Below are 20,085 nucleotides of genomic sequence, written 5' to 3'. Positions count from 1 at the left end.
GCTCATCTGCATAACAGTAAAACTGTTTTAGTTCATTATTATCTATCTGCCATTTAAGAGATGTGACGCCTTTGGAAAAATATGTCTAACAGCAATCCAAAAATTTAATTCACATTCAATTTGGCAATTTAGGCAACTTGTTTTTACAAATGTGAGATTATTTTTGATAGTTATGACATTGGTGCTACCTACTAGCAACTCTAAAGCTCATTAACAGCATATAACACAGTCACATATTATAGCTAACCTGTTTAATCCCTGCAAAAGAACACACAAAAACAAAGTGCAAAGAGCCATTTTTGTTGGAAGCATTCATTTCCTGTAGTCTCCACTGGCTGTCAGGCAAAAGTGGCAACCCTTTTTTTTACTGGTTTTAAAATCCTGATTTGATGTTTTGTTTTCTTTAAGTGAGACATGAGAAAGTCAAATGAATCTGATCACTACCTTTATGGTGCTAACATATACAGGACTGCTGTGGAAGGGTTATGTACCTTGGCGAGATTGCGGAGTTTGAACACTGGTTGGAGAAAAATCATCACAAACCTCCCGGCCAGAAGGGGGCAGTGTGATGCTGTTTGACTCAAGCTGAACAACTGCTCCACTCCCTTTCCTCTCTCCTCCTCCCTCCTCTCCCTTCCTTTGCTAGCCTCTCTTCAGTGATCACAGCAGTACTGCAGAGAGACATGCCAGCCACTTTGATCATCACACCAGGGAAGGAGAGAGAGAGGCAGGGAGAAAAGGAGGGCTAGAGAAAGAGAAGGAGAGGGACAGAGAGCATACAGAGTATCATGCAACAGGATACCAAGGCTGATGTCGAAGAATTTGACATTTATTCTACATCTGATGATGGCACGACAGGTCGGCCAGCTGATGGAGAGCTAACAGAGAGGGAGTGAGTGAGCAAAGGCAGAAACAGGGACAGAAGAGATCAGGCTGAGTAGGTGAACAGTGGTCTGAGTGAACGTGGACGTGAAGATGAGAGGGTGAATAAATGACAGAACATTTCAATTTGAACATAAATGACAAAAATACAAAACAAAAACATGGGTTTTTGGCAGAGGTGGAAAATACTCTACGTGTGTTGACAACTTCAGTTTACAATCCAAGGACAAACTGTTTTGTTAGCAGTGCTATTGAGGAATAGAAGGACTCATTCACATATCATGTAGTATCTTAATTTCCTAATCTTTTTAATAACTGTGAAGTTGTTAATTGTGCAACAAGCTAGCCTTCAAACTGTATGTAGCAGTGCACTTGTTTCCATTAGCGTAAGAGCTGACGGCATCGACTCATGGCGTCTCACAGCATCACCTTCACCTCTTCTCACTTATTCCTATTGGATATCGAAGATTTCAAGCTCAGTCTCTTGCAGCAGTTGCAGCCCATTAGTACTTTGTTTGCTTGTATCTGTAGTCTTGGTGGTAAAATAAATACAAAAGGATCTCAGAACTACAATTTGTGTACACTTCCTGTGCATTATAACCTATTATCTTCAGGAAAGCACTACGCAGCTCCCATAAATACTTCGCACACATTCCTATCAAGTTTACTTTTCTGACATTTGACCCTGCTTTTTTTGCAGTTGTTTACTCATTGACGCTTTGAGAGGCAGTTCATACAGGTCCCATTGAAACAGGGAGGGGTGCGTAAGCTTTGTGTTGCACCACTTTCCCTGCCATCATTTGTTAATCTCGCCTTGAGTCAGAAAGTTCAAATGAAGCTGCTGCTGTCTTTCTCACATCCTGTCTGTGTTAGAAATGTTTCTTTTTCCTTTCAATGTGGGTCGTGGTCCTCAGGTCTAATTTGCCTCAGAAACAATGTGTTTTTCAACCAAACGTGATAAAACAAAGACTCATTCTGTTCCCTGTGGGGGGTTTCAGTTTTATTTGTCATCAGGACTTGATGCATCCAAGTTCAGAGTCATTCAGTTTTGGCACCTTGAAAGACATTACGCGTTTTAAAATTCTCATTTACAACAACACAACGCAAAACCAAAGAACAAGAAAAATGAGACAAAGAAAGAGACTAAGGCTGTGTGAGAGTTCATAGAAACCAAGAAAATAAAATGAAACAAAAAAGCAAGAAAAGGTTTTTCTCTGTTAAAAAACCATTGATCCAAGTTTGTTCTTTTTCTCTGAAGCCTAATGAAGCCCCACCTCAAATTTCCCACTCATAAAAAACAAAAGAAAAGAAAAACAGACATAGTACTGTAACATTAATTTCTACTTTGTCACTTCCACTGCCCTTACATGGTATCATTGTTCAATTGTTTGTTCAACATAGGTTCCTTAAAAGCAGATCAGATGATTTTGATTAGCATGCATGTAAATTCTTCATTTTTTGGAGTCACTTAGCGTCACCTCGCTGGTAGCCATGATCTCTCATGCACTACCTTGTGTCTTTGGCAGTAGTGACGTTTCATTGTCCACAGTCTTCTTCAAGTTTGCAGAGATCCTTCGTTACCCATAGTTCTCTCTTCACTCCGCCCCTTTATGGAGCAAAAAAAGTGAGGTTAGCCATTCACCTCTGGGTGACCCTGAACAAAGATGGCTGCCAGGGTTTTGACGGAAGGCCAAAGGATTTTTTTGTTGTCGTTGTAAAAGAATGTAATAATGTGTCTAATACTAAACAATATCAGTTTATCAAGTAGGCTAAAGCCTTTGCCCATTAAATGAGCCAGTCACAATGAATCCTCCATCTTGGTTTGGTTTCCTTGACGACTTGATTTAGTTTCACTTACTTTGTTTTCTTTTTTTTTTTCTTGTTTCTATTTTTTGCGCCAGGGAAGTCTAGTCATGATTTATTAACATATATAGTTATATATTTATATATAATCAATACATATATTAACTTATGTGTTTTTTTCTTTTTTTTCTTTTTTTTTTTTGCGGCCTGAATTGCTCCCTGCTAAAATCTCACACCGCAATGGTTCACAGTATTAATGCGAATAAAGAATGAAATCAAGAAGATACAGAAATTAAAGAAGGGAGTGAGGTTTAAGGGAGGTTAGGGTGTGTGTGCTGGGGGGGGCTTGTGGGATGGTAGTGTGAAGGCGGGATCATAGGCGGGACCAAGGGACAAACCACGCCCCCCTTTCGATCAGACTGAGGTAAAGTAAAAAATATAAAGTTCACCTTTAAATGGGCAGTCTGACCCAGCCCACCATGCCACAGTTCCACAGCCCCGAGGCAGACAGCCACTGGCCATCCCCCTACCAACTCCTCCTTCCCCATCCTCCCCTTCAAATCTTTACAAACATGTTCAAAACTCAGTAAACAATTGTAGATGGGAAAATCATGCATGTTTCCTTTTTTAAAATCAAAGCTCATCATCTCAGGTGCTGTGGAGTGCTCAGAACTTCCTTTTTGTCACATTCCCCTCGCTCCATCTATCCTCCGCGTCTTCTTTTATCAGTCTCCTTACACCATGATCTGACATTTCCCGCCTACCCCCCAATTTTTTTAGTGTCTGAAGTCCATCTATCATATTTCATACAGGTGTGGTACGTCGGTTGGCGGTGTTGCTGTGGCCGCCTGAGTCTTTCAGGTCCTTCTGGATGCAGTTGTGGACCTGCAGGAAGTTGTGGTCCCTCTCTGTGGAGTTATAGGTGGCTGTCGGGGTGCCTGTTTGGCCCTTGGGCAGCGTGTACATGGACAGCTCGGTGGAGGGCAGTGTCCCGAAGGCCTTCAGGCCCACTGGCGATGCTTCGCGGGAGTGTGAGGGATCCGTGGAGCGGGACGAAGAGCGTGAGCGGCGTCGGTAGCGGTAACGGTAGCTGGGGATGCGCGTGATGGCTGCACCTTGGAGGTAGTCAGCTGCTCGTGCTCCTACACGCAGCTCCCGATGACGGTCGATGAACATGTGCACAGCCAACACGCCCACCATTTCAGCCATGATGAAGGAGAGGGCACCAAAGTAGAAGGACCAGCCGTAGGAGTAGCTGTTCTTCTTGGAGTCACTCTTGGAAGGGTCCCCAGCGTTGGCTGATATGTACACAATAATTCCTATGATGTTGCTCAGGCCTGGGACAGGGAAACAAGAGACACCGCACGATTAGATCAAATTTAATATACAGTCAAGTGTGTTACTCAAAAAAGTCTACATACCAAACAAGTAAAGTCTACCTTTGTCCACTGTACATAGAATTTATCTTTGGGTTGCTTATTGCTGAAAAAGATTCACGAAGGCTGAACTTGGTTTTAGAATAACACCACACCAAAAGTGTTTGCCTGTCCTCCCTGGTTGAACGTTTTAAGCCTGTTGCACCTCTTTACGTCCAGGCATGGTCAGAAGTGTGCAGCTGTAAGCCCACCCAACACAGCCCACCCATGTCACAGTGCTCTGGGACTACACCCTGTTCTATAAAGATTTTCAGCAGCTGGAAAGTTGTTAATAAAAACACTGAGGTTTGTCATGTGGTACTCACACATACAAAATCAACCACCTTCATCTAGAAGACATCATATTTTTTTAACTCCCAAAGGATGAAAAGGACAGATATGAAGTACTCAATAACTAATTATTAATAAGAGCAATTCATTCAGCTGTCCTTAACTTTCCTATTTCTCCTTTTTCTCTGCATTGATTTTCAAATTTACATCCTCTATCAACCTCATCTGCCTCACATTTCCATCTTTCTTTCCTCCCTGCCTCTATTTCAATCATCTGTGTGTAACCAGAAATAAACCCATGGACAGACAGGCAGACAGACGAAAGGACAAATATGCAGACAGACAGTGAAAACAATACACTATCAAGTGACAGAAAAGCACACTGAGGTGTGATGAGTGTGAGGCATTGATTGAGATGGTTCAGAGCAGTATCAGGGACACCTTATTTTTAGAGTGTAATCCCAGTGGCCTGCTCCTAGCATAGCAACAGGGCGAGAGAGACAGATGCAGACAGTGGGAAAGGAAGAGAGAAACAGACAGAACCGCTTCCCTCACTTCTGACTTAGAGGAGAACTAGTTACTGTATCTAGTGCAGCACAGTAGGCCATGGCCTAGAACCAGAGTACAAACACACACATAAGTGCAAAAAATCCCTGGCAAAATGACAACCTGTGCTATCTTTCTCCCCAGCTTCGTCCTGAGGCTACGGCTGTGCACTACATATACATCAAACACTGGCCAACCCATCACCGGGTGGCCAGTGAGTGCCATCAGAACATGACATTTTGATTTCCAGCTCCTCCACAGTGCAGACATTTGGTGCCATTTCAAATGTTTTGATACTGTGCTGTCACCAGACTTTTCTTCTCTTTATTTGGTTCTCGCCACAGCTCTGCCTCCTCATCCCACTTCTTTTTTAATTTTCTTTTAGACATCAAAAAACATGTACCAGAGGGGCTACTCAATGAGGCTCTGAATCAGACAAATGGAAAAGTACCTGTTTTTGTTTCTCTGCAGCTGCAACTGTTGTAATCTGACATTATGAATAATGCCTTCTGACAAATTTTGGATGGGTTTTCAAAAACAAACTCAAATGTATTATTTAAAGCCCCTAAGATGATTTTTTTTGTTTCTAGGCGCAGATACATATCATAACAGAGAAGCCTTACAATCAATTATTCTTTTCCAGTTTGAAAATTGTAAATAAAAGTAAATAAACCGTGTCCTACTTAGGAAATAATGCAAAATTAAAGTGTGTTCTTCATACCTGCGGAGACAAAAAGGATGCCAGCGCTGAGGATGATGTTGTGGCGTGACTTGTAAAACTCACTGGCGGCTATGCACAGCCCCCCCATGAAGAGCAGGATCACACTCATGATGGGGAAGATACTGGAGGCTCGTACTGCGCCTGAATACATAAATCAAAGCAAAAATAACTGTCACCATCAGCAAAATAACTGTCATCATCGGCAAATATTCAGAAAGTGCAACTATGATGCAGCAAATTGATCAGACAAACATCAGAAAAGACCACATATAACACAACAGGTGAATGAACAAGTCCTAGATTACATGGGACAGACATTTAAAATCGTAGTTTGTAAGGAGAAGTGGTTTCCACAGCAAATCATAACCAGCTAGTGAAGGGTATTAACTAGCAACAACAGGCCTTTTGTAGTGTTCATATAAGTAGTTTTTCAGTGTGGGTCTCTCCTGCATTTGGTTTTATGTCTGTCTCCCCAGACCCCAGACTCCACCTCTCAAACTCATCGTCTGTCCCCAATCAGTCTGTCCATCAGCTGTCTGTCTGTTTGACCTCTGTGTGGTTGATTTGCTGATTTGCTGCAGGCTTGTTTTTGGTGCCACCAGGGTCACAGAGCTTGATCTGGTTTCTGAAGCAGCCAATGTCACATTCCTGAACTTTTGGCAGGTTTTGTGGTGAGACAGTTTCTTGCATAATCCTACTTTGCTGAAGACAGATTAGTCTTTTTTTCCCCATCATTCTTTGCAGGGTCTTTATAGTAAGTCAATGTTATTATGAAAGCAAATGTGTTTAACTTACATTTAGATGTACAGATCAGAGTGGCAGGATATTCTAAGTATTTGAAAGAAACAATAAAGGCAAACAATTTTATTACCCAAACTGTCAATTGTAACATCCATGAAAATGTTGAAATTAGTTTTCACTTTGAGGTTTTAATAATATGGTCAAACCTGTTTCAACCTGTTTCTTTCTTGCCCTGTCAAACTTTGACGTAGCAGTGCCCCCAGAATGTTATCCTAACTTTAGACAACTAGCTAAATAAGACTTGAGTTATAATAACCAGAGGTAGCCCTGCACCTAAAAATGGCTGCTTAAAGAAGAAAGACTTGTTTGAGCTCGTCCTTGATCTTGTTTCCGATGATGCTGGAACGTCTCTGTATATCGCCCTACCTCTCTCTATCTCGTATGGTTATACTGTGATGCTTCCATTCACTGAAGCAGATCAAATATTAAGGTGACCTCAGAGATGGCACTACACCAGGCTTCCCCCCTCCTTCCAATTTGCTTTAACCCCATCTCCTCTTCTTCACTCACATGCCCCTCACCTACTGAACACACACACACACACACACACGCACCTCTTTTTTCAGTAACACCTCCACCCACACACATGTACACAGACACATATACCTCTGCTACACTTGATTTATTGCTTAAGGTGAACAGTTTCCTTTGAGATTGCGTTTCCTTTGTGCATATAAAACACCAGTCCAGATTTCAGGATCAGCAATACAACCATGCATACAAAGAAAATGGCATGGCAGGAACTAAAATTGGCAAAATACAAGCGAGACGCGGGTAAAAATGGAGGAGAATACAAAGAAGAGAAGGACACAGAATGTATAAGGAAACAGGAGCGGTAAAAGAAAGGGAGAAGTGAATAAACTGCAGGTTCACTTCTCTGTGAAGCTGCTTTGCCTTTAGCACTCCCTACCTCATTTTCTCTCTTTCTCTCTTTTCCCCTTCCCACATTTGCATTTTAGCAAAATCAGAGAGTTTAAAAGGAAGAATCTTTAACTAAATGTGCTGGCCTTCAGGTGCATCCTGTCACCAAGCACATCATGGCACAGATTCAGAGACAAGGGGAGATCAGCACCAGATCATAGAACATTTATGGTGAAAACAACTCATTCATTTCCTTGGATTTTAATATTAGTTTCACTATCTGGTCTGAAAGTTTTCTCTTGCTATCTGCCTGTCTACTCTATGATATCTTCAAATCCCCAAACCAAGCAAAGCTATAGTGTGCATCAAAAACTCCAGGACAGCTGCTGTTTGTTCTGTAGAAGGTGTGTAACACTTTCAGGGAGGACGATTCAAAACTGTCATCCCACTCAATGGCTCTAATCACAGCCTCCACATGCATCAACTCTGCAGAAAAAAAGCAGTCTGATCACGTTCCTTCAAAGATCTGCACGTCATCATGGCTACTGTGACTGATACGTATGTCTGTGACAGGGCCGGTGTGTCCTATGGTCACCCACTGATGCAATTTATTACAATTATTACCAGAAAGGTAAAGATTTATTAGCTGGTGGCTGCCACTGCCACTGCTATGGGCCAAATGAATTAGCAGAATGAATGTTTCTCAAGCAACGACAGTGGTTACTGCTAAACTACTGCGGTGTAATACCTATCAAGTTGGAACTATTCCCCCAAACTATTATTACTGCATCCCAGGGCAGCACAATTATACTGTAGTTCACACCATCATAATTTCAGTAATGCAATTAATGATGTTATTGCACAGTTGTGTTTGAAGATAGCCATGAAATTTGAAAGCAATAAGCACTAGTACCACAGGAATCAAAGAGCTGATTATTTGCATTCATCACTCCATCCATTATCTGTACCCACATATTCAGTGAAGTTGCAGGGGGATCATGCCAATCACTGCCTACACTCTGCAAGATGCAATGTACACCGTGGACCGGTCACCTCTCTGCTAATTATCTGCATGTTAGTGATTTGTAATATTGTTTCTATGTTTCCCTGCTGGATCATGTGGTAGTGGAGGATTATTAGTGATGCTGTGTTAAATTAGGAGAGCCAGTAAAGCTTTATCATTACTGTACATACTGAAACAATTATCCAGATGAGGGAGTGGAGAATCTTGACGATTATGACACTGTTGCTAATGATACTCCTAGTATAGGTCTACAGTTAATAATAATCATCAACTGTATGAGGTTTTGCCTCACAGATTATAACCTTCCTATACAAACAGGTTGCAAGAAGCTGGCAGAGGCTAAGTTTTTCATCTATTTACTGAACGTCTGTGCAAATTGACAAAGCAAAACTGTGTGTGTTTTGTCATTTCTGTAGCATGTGAGTCAGTATGTGGCGTGCACTTTAGTTCTGATACATGACACAAACAGAAGGATGAGCAGATGTAAATGCACGCACAAAAAACAAAACATTCCCTCTTCTTCTTTCTACCTTCAAACCTCTTTTTGATTTTCTCTTTAACAATTTCACCTTCCCCTCACTTCTCCCACTGCTAGGTTGGTTCTGCTGCAGTGGTGTGTGTTTATGTGTGTGTGTGTGTGCATGCTTGTGTGTGTCTCAGGCTGACTTACGGTTTCATTAGCTGAGGTAGAGGAGAGTCTTGTAATTGTGGCTGAATTATAGAGGTGGGGGTGGACACCACCATGGGAACTACCTGGGTTCACACACACACACACACACACAACCTACAGTGCAGTGCTGCACACCCCATTACTTTGTCACACACATGCACACACCAGCTCAACAAGCAACAACGTAAACACACTCATCGATCAGCCTCCCACCCACTCGCTCACTCTCCTGCTTCAAAGTGGGGTGTTTCCCATACACACAGAACACTACCCACGATCAACTCACTTTCTCCCTCACATATACACACACACACTCATGAGCTGTGGACTGAACCCACAACCTCTACATTTTACAGCATTCTACTAAGTGAGCCATTTATCACAGACTTTTAATGTATGTTTGTTAGTGCATTTGTGTCTGTGGGTGTTGGATGTCAAATTTAAATTAAAGCCAGTCCACTATTAATGGGTGTGTAACAATGGGGATGCCCCTTGTTGGATGTAGGCGCATTAACAAACATATTCTCACTCATCTAACTTCTGATCTAACTTCTAACTTACATGTACATTCCACCCTTGGGGGGGCCAGCAGCAAAAAACATGTGGTTGTGGGATTTGCAAAACAGCTACAGAGGAATAACTAACTAATAACTAATAACTGTGTGTGTGTGTGTGTGTGTGTGTGTGTGTGTGTGTGTGAGAGAGAGAGAGAGAGAGAGAGAGAAACGTGTTCACTGGCGTTATCATTTTTAGTCAAAACAGATCTCATTTAGAAGGAGGAAAAAAATATGAGGATGGACAAACACACACACATACATGCACCACCAGGCAGATGTGTGTTTACATGCCTTTACATGCATTTTACATGTGTGTGTGTGTGTGTGTCTGGCAGTCATTACCGTGCTGTATTACTCATGTAAATTGTGCTATGCCTCTGTGTCACAACTCTGCTCTTGGAAATAGCTGCAGTGACATCAGAGAGCTGACATCATCAGTGGGTGACGTCACGTGTCTCCTAGAATCCAGATCTGGAGTATTAGCATTATGTACGAGGACCCAGCGATCTAATTATAGAAAAAGCAAGACTGCGCACCACTTCCACTTCAGAGTGTACAGAGCAAATCAGGACTCTGGGAGTGCGTGAGCGAGTCTTGATTTTCTAAATTTGTGAGTACCAACTTGTAGACCTGTTAGGTAAGGACACTTTCAGGTGGTCCTCACCTGGTTACAGTTCTTTTTGTGCGTTACTGAAATACTCTACTGTTTTTATTTTGTGGTGGAAGACAAAATCCCTCTTCTTTCCAGTTAGTTTCTAACTATATTTCTATGTTTGGTAGTTTCTTTGATTATTTTATTGCCATCTTCTGTTTTTCCGTGGAGTGAACTGAACTGTAATGTGTACAGTGTCATCTTTATGCTCCATTCTTTTGTGTGTGTCTAAAAAGCGTTGCTTCATAACTTAGCACAGGGTATTTAGGGAATGCATTTTTTAAGTGAGGGTCCTTACAAATATAGAAGGTACAAATGTTCGTGTGTGTGTGTGCGTGTGTGTGTGAGACTGTGCCTTGTTTAAGCCAGTTAGGGCCAGAACTGAGCTGTTGGCCATATCTAATCCCATTCAACAGCTCCATGCATGATACAGCACACAGAGACACTGACACTTCACACACTCACTTACACCTACACATATAAAAACACACACTCATGCATGAATCCCCCATAGTTCATATGCTGTCCAGATCAAAACACACTCTTTAACATGTCCACAAACACACACCTCCTCACTGAGATAGCCATACAGTGAGATGCTTCACATGTCCTCAGGTGAAAAATCAAAACACACACTCCAAACGTTATAGCATATTTGTATATCTACACAGAAATGTGCATCAAAATGTGGAAACAAGTAAATAATATTGTAATGATAATAAATTCCTCCTTGTGGTGTGGTTTACCAATACTCATACTGTCACTTAACAATCACCAGCTCAGGTCCAGGTAACAGTATAAGTCAACAGCATCGAAACAATAGACTATACATGTAAAACTGGCTTATGTAGGCCATGGGACATAGAGTCTCAGCATGCCTAGGTTAACTGTGACTTTAGGTGCATCCCATCTTAATTTCATCAAATTAATTGTCTCTGAATGTCATTCAGATTTCAGTTGATTCTGCTCTCTGGTTTGCACATAAATGCCAGCAAGGTAAATTATGTCCTCTATATTAAACTATAGTGAAGAATTGGGGTGGTGGCTCTCTACTCTCTCTCTGTGGCTGCAGCTGACAGTACAACTGCTGCAGGAGGAAGGCTGACTGCTCGCCCTTACATAACCACATGCACAAATTCACTCCGAGAGAGGAGGGTCGGGGTGGCGGGGCGAGACGGCTCACAGAGCGAGAGACTGAGGAAAGAGATTGAAAAGACCCTCGGGGAAAGAGAGAGAATGAGAGAGAGACAGACAATAGATAAGAGATAAAATGAAGAATCTAAATTGAATGACGACTTCCATCCTCTATTTAATATTGATCTACTACTGCTTTCGTTATTAGAAGCACTGTAAATGGTATCAGAGTCTTAATGAATTATGACATTTCTGTGTACGTCTTCCAGAAATGGGTTTGAGTCAAGTTCATTTCAGGAAGTGATTTTTTTCCACAAAAATTAACACATTAATACATTTCTCCACACTCTCAGATCTGTGTGATGAGGAAGCAATAAGAAGAGTAAATCCACACTAGTAACATGGGGCCAGAAACAATTCTTGCAACAGATGCCATCTGTTGTTGCTTGTTTTAGCTTTTGTAGCAAGTTTTAGTTGAAGACAAAATCCAGCCTTTTCTTGTCCAGCTGGACAACTTCTGCATCTTGTCACGTTAGCCTATATGGGCATAGTGCACAGATGTTCACAAGAAAAAGGCAGGAGAGTGTCAGTGTTGGAAAGCTTCCAGGTTTGAATGTGTATGATAATGTGGATGTGACACTGAGTGATGCCTCTATAAACAAATGTTGCACCATTTCCATCTGTCAGAATGTGTCATCGTCCACACTTCCATTGTCATTTTAGAACTTGAGCTGACACTGTTACTCAGGCTGACTTACAGTAAGTGCAACAGTAAAACAGGATTTGATTACCATATCAGTGATTATTACACAAAAGCAAAAGCAAAGAGTGCAAGAGTCAGTGCGTTAGTGCATTTACAATAATTATGTAATCCTGCAATGCATAAAAGTGGTGCTCCGAGAGACGAAGAAGTGAGACAACAAAACAAAGAAGGGCAGAAGGACAAGTTGTGCAAATTGCAAGTCGCATACAAGTAATGACCTGACACAACAACGTTAGATAGCATTAGACATCAAATACGAGCTATGTGGAATTATCCACCCTTTATAGCCCACATAGCTGACGAGCCAGCTGGCCAAACGTCATCGTTTCTACATTTGTTATAGAGGAGCAACCGGTTTCTATATGTATTCAAGACAGTTTAAATTTGATATTTCCTTATTGTCAGTGAGTAAAGAATAAACCAACAATGAAGTGATTCCATAAACAACCTCTGTGCAGTCAAACCCTCATATAGCTTATTCTTCAGTACTATGGAGGTCGATTGTGGTTCAGAAGCTTAATAAACACACTACTTGCCATGTTGCTTCAAAGCCATGAACATGGACACTATATTTATTTCGAATTATTATTTTGGTGCTCTAAATTTTCACCAGCTCACCTAATCGTTTTTCGTTCGGTAGAAATGACAGCGGTGTAAGGATTTCTAAAATACTGAGTCATCAGTGTCAAAAACATTACATCGATCTTGGTTCAGCTGGAGATTTATTACTAATAGCTGTATTGACTTTGCCTAGAGATTATGTAATCTATTAGTAACAGGATCTTTCCAGTTGTTCCTAACATTGCTCGATATATGAAGTGATCAGGAGCTCTCAGCAAGTAAAACTGAAAACAAAGTCTAAAAAACGCTATCACAGAGGACGTTCTGCTTTGTGTTTTTCTATATTTGACGTCTACATGTGTCTACTTTCACCAGAATGTAGATGAACAAAAAACAGAGACACACTGGCTGGCGTCACGAGTAATGTACCTATTGATGACACTAAAATCTGTGGGAACCATGTGCACCACACACAGCTACGTACAAACACACAAGTGCACAGATATTTTGGTTGCCATGGCGATGCACAGCAGGAGAGGAGAAAATGCAGGGTCGGTGGTTCATCTCTGCAAAATACAGTAAATTCAGAAATAATGGAAGCTTCTGTCTTCCACTCTAATTCGGGCAATGGCTGGTTCAGTGGCCACAGTGTTGTAACAGACACCAGAGCGCAAATCGATTGATGTCTTATCTCTGACAGAGATTATTTATCTGACTGGGTACATCGGCCAAATACGATACTGAGGAACCACTCAGAAAGTCTTGATCCACATATAGAAAACCTTCACATCTCACTTAGAGAATTCTCACCCTTAGAAATTCATAAACACTAAATCTAACACACAGTGTCTATGTGTGGGGTCAGAGACTTTCTAAAAAGCTTTTGGAGCAGACCAGACACCAACCTCAGTTCCCTCTCTGGCCCATCACCATCATCACCATCATCATCATCATCATCATCATCATCCCAGTCCACCCTACAGCCTCCTTCCACCAGCTGTCAGACGTGTGTGTGGGCCTCAGCGGAGATTGATGGACAGACAGTTGGGTGCAAAGCAAGAGGGAGGAGGCAAGGGATGGATGGAAGGAAGGAGTGGGAGAGGTGTGACCCACATAGCAGAGCTTTGAGTATTTATAGAAGAAAGTGTCCTAATTGGCAAGCCGCTGGGAGAGCGACAGCACTGCACTGGTACCCTACTCCTTGTCCTTCACCTCCTCAACCTTGCCTTTTTCTCGTCTTTCTTCATCTCTTGTCACTTTCTGTCATCTCCTTCTGTATTCTGTTGTTCTTGCTGCCTCTTCCAACTACCTTGCCCTCCTCCTCACCCTCTGACCTCCACCTCTTGCCCTTCTTCCTCGTTTGAGTCTCTCTGTTCTAACTTTACATTGTACTCTCCATTAGTTCCTCCTCTTCAGCTTTGCATTACCTTCTACTTACATGTCAACCTGTACCTCCTCACCCTGCTCCTCCTGTCATCTCCACTTACTCAAATCTTTGTCCTGTTGTTAGTCAAGCTGCTTTCCACTGTTATATAGTTGTTCAAGTGCAAATACAAGGCTGTAAGGGAAGAATAAATAAATACATACAATAAATACTGATATAGATGAACAGGTGGATGGGTGGATAGACTGTAAGAAGGACTCACGTAGGAAGTACTCAGAAGCATCTGCCTCATAATCAGCATCCTCAGGGAAGTGATCTATCTGCTTACACATGCCTTTGAAGGAACCTGTGTGAGAGCGAAAGAAAGGAGGAAAGTTAGACAGCTGTTCCTTGCTATGACAGGAGTAAATGAAAACTTTAAAATTAAAAAACACTGTATATGATGTTTACAACTTATTGCATATGTGTGTTTGAGTGTGTGTTTGTTACAATTCTTCGCTCTGTTGAATAACCACCAATTACTTTCACAGTAAAAATAAAGATAATGACAACCGAGAGGAGGAAAATAAAGAAGAAGGAAGGTAAGGGAGTCTGAGAAGGAGGAAGGCGAAAGAAAAGAATCAGAAACGGTGGATAGGGACTGAAAGACTAAAAAGTTGGGAATGTGATGAAGAAAAGGAAGGAGGAGCTGGAAGTTAGATGCATTGTTCGAGACAGGATGAGGCGAGGAAGCAAGATTTGTCAACAGCTTTGAAGAAAAAGGATCACAGCAAGAAAAGTGACAGACAGAAGAGGAAGAAGGCGACAGGAGGAGTTTAATCTAAACGCCTCAGCAGGGCAGGCAGGAGGGTGAGGAGGAGGAGGAGGAGGAGGAGGAGGAGAGAGTGAGCAAAATGCAAATGAAAGAGAGGGAGAAACAAGAGCTGATAGTGCTGCTAATTAAGAGGGACTGTGTGTGTGTGTGTGTATGTGTGTGTATGTGTGTGTGCTTAGCTTGGTTCAGCTCCAGTGGTAATTGTATGCCCTCCCAAACCACTGCAATTAAATGGGCCCTTGTTAATTGGCGATTGAAGGACAAAAAGACTAGTGCCCGGCTTTCAAATGGGCATCAGTTACACACACGCACACATATTTGCACAATATGTCTCACACAGCCACACACACACACACACACACACACACACACACACACATACAGTATCTATCATCTGCCCTGTTTTCAAAAGCCTTTCTCACTGTCTTCCTCCTGCATCATAGTGAAATCACTTATGGCTAAGTTTTTTCCCATTTTCCTTATGACCACAGAGAAAAAGAATAATTTTGTACCAAAGGCCGACACATAAAAGTGAAATAAAAAATGGTGACAGGACTTTACTGCAAGCCTGTTTCATATTTACATATCTTTAATACACCTCGGCACGAACAAAGTGTTTTTTATCAGGGAGACTTTGATAGATACATTAAAAATATTTCAGCAGTAAGCAGCTTGGAAACCTTTTAGTATGCTGCAAAAATGCTTTCATCATTTCATAAATTCTGTGTAGAGCTGCGTGTTGAAATTCTGTTTGGTTCCTGAAAGGACCGTGATGAGTAATAGCACTGCGTTTTTCAGGAGAAATAGCCTCACATTCACATGGTCGCTCGTCTTAGTTACTTACTATAACAATTTGTTGCGCAAATGTCAGGGATACTACAAAGCTAAATAGACTTTAATCATACTGTGTGTGCTCAAGAGGCTTTTAGTGAAGTATAGACATAAAGTGTTGATGAATAGAGGTCTCTCAGGTGGTGTGGTTTACCTTTTAGAAGACATGACAGATGTCTCAGCATTTTTAAAAGACTGAGTCATCGGTATCAACAACATTGCATCATTGTTTGTTCAGGTGGCGATTTAGATTTACTGATTGGTTGGTTTTATTGACTTTCTCTGAGATGATGTCATGTTTAATAACAGGACATGTTCCCAGTTGTTTCAGTCAGCGTCTTACTGGAAGGACTGCAGTTAATATCATGGTAGTGATGAATGTCCCAGCCTGAGTGATATTAACCAGACATGCACAGAACGTCAGGACAGTGGAAGGTGCATGAGCACAAATTTAGCCGATTGAACATCTAATCCACAGAGTTACGAGACGTGTTTTGTTAAGGCGCTTTTAGACAGTGACGGTGTGTGTTTACTGCATGCAGTGAATGCCTACGATGTAAACAGAAAGGTATTTAAAAGTTACCGGTTTGCATCATTTGCACTGCTCTTTTGTTTTAAAGCCACAATAAAAACAAGCCTTGACACTTCCCATAAACCTTATTCATGAAAAGTAAAACTTTTCTGTGTTTCATTAAATTCTGTCACACTGGTGGGTTAAAGCTGCAGTCACATTATGACACTTCTGACCTAAATCTGTAGCAGCATCAGAATATCCCTGAATGTCCATCATGAGTATGTCTCATGCTGCAATATAGGATAACCATTTTGGATTCACAAACCAAGATTTGACCATGTTTCTCGTGTCAACTTTTATCTCAGACAGCCCGAAATCTCACAGTGTACAGGTGACACACACTAGACTGTACTATCCTTGAAAGGAATCAGTCCTTCAGTTCTGTAAATGCCAGCTGCTACCCAGCATACCTGCTCCACCAGTTCAGAATCAGCTCAGATCATACATTTTAACGTTCCTGTACGAATCTGTATGTATCACTTTTGTTATTTTCTCAGCCGACACGCTCTCTATGGTATAAAACATTCAGAATAGTATCTGCTGTGGTTGCTAGGCAATGTGCAAAAATAGAAGACACAGGAAAGGCACTGTTGTTGTACCATCACTGCCTGAACTTTAATAATAACACTTCTTTGTAGCCGTGTTTGATTTTGCTTTCATGTATTGTTTTGAGTTCCTATTGCCACGTGAATATCCCAGTGTCAAACACGTCTGCTCGCACACTCGCCGCCAAGCAAGAAGTCCACCATCTCCATCCTGCTTCCACCATCGCTGCCCTCTCTCTCTCTCTATTACACTCTCTCCCTCACTCCCTCCAACACATGCCCACCCACACTGCAGTACAAGCACATGTAATCTGGAATTGAATTTTCCCTTCCTTCTCCTTTCTATCTCTATTTCACACACTCTTCCTCTCTTCCTCTCTCTCCTATCTGTCTCTCACATACATTCATGTGCCTATTCCCTGAGGACCAGATTCCCATTTCAACTGAGCTCAGCCCTCCTCTCCTCCTCGCTCCTTTTCCTTATTCTTTCTGCAATTCAAATTAAGAACACACAGCATAGCCTCAGCAGTAGGAAACCTGCGCAGCCTGAGCAGTGGATTATGTCATCATCTGAAATTCACTGATGCCATGGACAATAACAGATGGCCACAGATCAAAACAATTCAAACGCATCTAAAATATCAGCATTTATTTATGTATGTGTCCGTCTGAAAAAGCCACACTCAGGCGTATTGTACATACAGTGATCTGAGCCCTGCACACATTAGGATCTGATGTGTCACAGGTTTACCTAACAACAAATAGTTTCACTACTGTCATAGGATGAATCAGCTGCTCATATGTGTGAATATGAGACCAGTTTTATAGTCCCAGCAGGTTTACTCGCAATCATCATCATATTTAAACATAACCACGTACAACTGTCTTTACATAATGATACACATTGGCAGTCCACACCAAAATGCTGTCCCAGAGTTTTTGTTATCATGCTACATATATGTTTATGTATTGCATTGTAGTTTATATTATATTTCATCAGGTTTTATATGAAACAATGCTTGTATTTAATGCCAGTGACCAATACTGCAGTGACCAAGGACTGTGGCAAAGTTGAACAATGGTGCTGACAAAAAAAAAAGGCTAGAAATGTGTGTTAGGGTTGTCTGTTATACAGTTTTAGCTGCATTGCATGTGTGAGACAAGCATTTTCACATTCAGCTATTCTGGGGTAGAGTGAGAGTGGTAAAAAAATATTAAGAGAATGGATAAAAAAGAAATGGTGTGCAGTTTGTGAACTAAACATAAGAATGGATATTTCTGTAATGATAGAAGTGAAAACAGACGTGCAGTTGCCTAAACCACTATCCAGCATAATTAGCTGCCATGACCTTTTTATTGTGAACGCATATAACACAACCTTTCACTCCTCACTTCATCATGACTGAGTTGCTTCTCTGCTGATAGCAACAGGCAGTCACTTCAAATGAACCTGCCGTTCTCACCCAGCTGTCTTCTGGGATTCTTAGCTTGCACCCCAACAAGGTGTCTCTGCTATAGCTACACATACCCAACATATTCCTAACCTGAACAGATTAGGGCACAAGACTGGTACAGTGTACAGTCTAAGTTTGAACATTTAGACCTGTTCAGGACTGTGGATTTGAAGTGCGTTATTTAAAGTCTCACTGTGTGGGTGTAAATGGATTGTCATAGATGTCAACATTTCTGTCACAGTCGGGAGGCACATGTGTAAACAATGAAAGGAAATGATGGCTCGATCCAAAACAATAATCTCACCAAAACATTTCTTCCAACAGTCATCTGTGGCTAAGCGCTAAAACTGTCCAGACCTACAGTTATTGTTTGATGACAGATTGAGATTTGTTAAAAAATAAAGATGTGATTATAAGAGAACTCTTGCTTTCTTGTCTACAATGACCAAACCAAGCTTTTGTCCACACAGAAACAAACAGCAGTGTCTGTTGCTGTATAAAGTCTCCATCTGAGAAACGGTGGCCTCTCCTCCTCACTGTGCAGGCATCATAATGAGGTGTCACTCTTCCAAATTACTCCTGTTAAATTATACATCCTGCTTAAGCATGGAACAGATACTATTATTCTGAGACCAACCTGCACCTTGAGGGTCAAAACTGCTCCATCACCAATTTATCCCCACAGCAAGAGGAGCTGGTGACTCTCTGTGGATGATTTATAGCGATAAGAAAGGACTCTAGTGACCCTCCCTGCTGTCACAGGTCAGTCAGGGCACTGCTTGTTATGTGACCTCATGGCTGTTAAGGATAGGTTAACGTAATGTGATGAAAAACAGACAGACTAACCTTTTATAAAGTACTAACATCCTGCAGCAGGAAGTGTCTGTGTGTGAGTGTGCATGTGTTTGATCCGAAGGTGTGTGTCAAATACTTCTTTATGCTAATTATGGTTCAGGCCTCTACATGCTAAAGTGCCACTAAAGAAACCCCTCAGCTGCAAAGGTGGATGAACATCGGAGACCTCAGAGAAGACGTGTTGTGCTGCAAAGATGCTATTAGTTCAGCTTGGTCAATTAAAAATGTGATGCAGAGAGAATGTGCTTCTCTCTTTTCTTGAGCTATTAATGTGATCTCATCCAGGAAATATTTTTCCCACTCTTCCCCCAACTCCTTTCATGCACTTGCGACTATTTCCTATCTATCGCTAGCAAAAGACTAAGGCAGAACATGCCTGCGTCTGATTGAGCCAAAATGACAAGATGTTATTTTGTCCCTGCAGACAGAGGATCTGGCTCAGAGCTCCCTCTGACTGCCACATAACCAGCATTTGTTAATTACAGAATTCGCAGAAAAAACATTGTTTTAAAAACAGAAATATTTAAAAGTCTAGAAATTATCATTAATTCTCCTATTATGTTTGGATGTTCCCTCCATTGTGTCAGCTTTGTTTTCTTTAGTTCACTAGCAAATGTTTTAATGCATATACACAAACTTATTGATTTATCTTTAAATTTATAATCTATAATCCACATAAATAAAACATTACATAGGTAACTAAAGATCTGCATGAACAGATACATTTGTTAAAATAAGTCAGTTAACACCAGTTTAATGTTATTTAGCATCAAAACACAGTCGGCAGGGGCCTTTCTGTGTGGAGTCTGCATGTTCTCCCTGTGCTTGTGTGGGTTTTCTCCAGGTACTCTGGTTTCCTCCCACAGTCCAAAAACATGTATGTCAGGTTGATTGGTGACTCTAAATTGCCCATAGGAGTGAGTGTGAGTGTGTGAGGTTGTTTGTCT

General features: G+C 41.4%; 1 protein-coding gene across 1 annotated transcript in view; it reads right to left on the bottom strand.

Moving 5' to 3' along the window:
* Positions 1 to 3,489: 3,489 nt before the first annotated feature.
* The window catches only part of cacng2b (calcium channel, voltage-dependent, gamma subunit 2b), a 43,520-nt gene continuing 26,924 nt past the window's right edge, over positions 3,490 to 20,085 (bottom strand). The window contains exons 2-4 of the mRNA XM_026303741.1: positions 14,328 to 14,411; positions 5,659 to 5,799; positions 3,490 to 4,022 (exon numbers count right to left, since the gene is read on the bottom strand). Coding sequence (XP_026159526.1) covers positions 3,490 to 4,022; positions 5,659 to 5,799; positions 14,328 to 14,411 — 758 coding nt within the window. The remainder of the gene's footprint in view (positions 4,023 to 5,658; positions 5,800 to 14,327; positions 14,412 to 20,085) is intronic.

This window comes from Mastacembelus armatus, chromosome 1, assembly GCF_900324485.2.
Source record: "Mastacembelus armatus chromosome 1, fMasArm1.2, whole genome shotgun sequence".
Taxonomy (NCBI): domain Eukaryota; kingdom Metazoa; phylum Chordata; class Actinopteri; order Synbranchiformes; family Mastacembelidae; genus Mastacembelus; species Mastacembelus armatus.
This window is presented reverse-complemented; position numbering and strand designations above follow the sequence as displayed.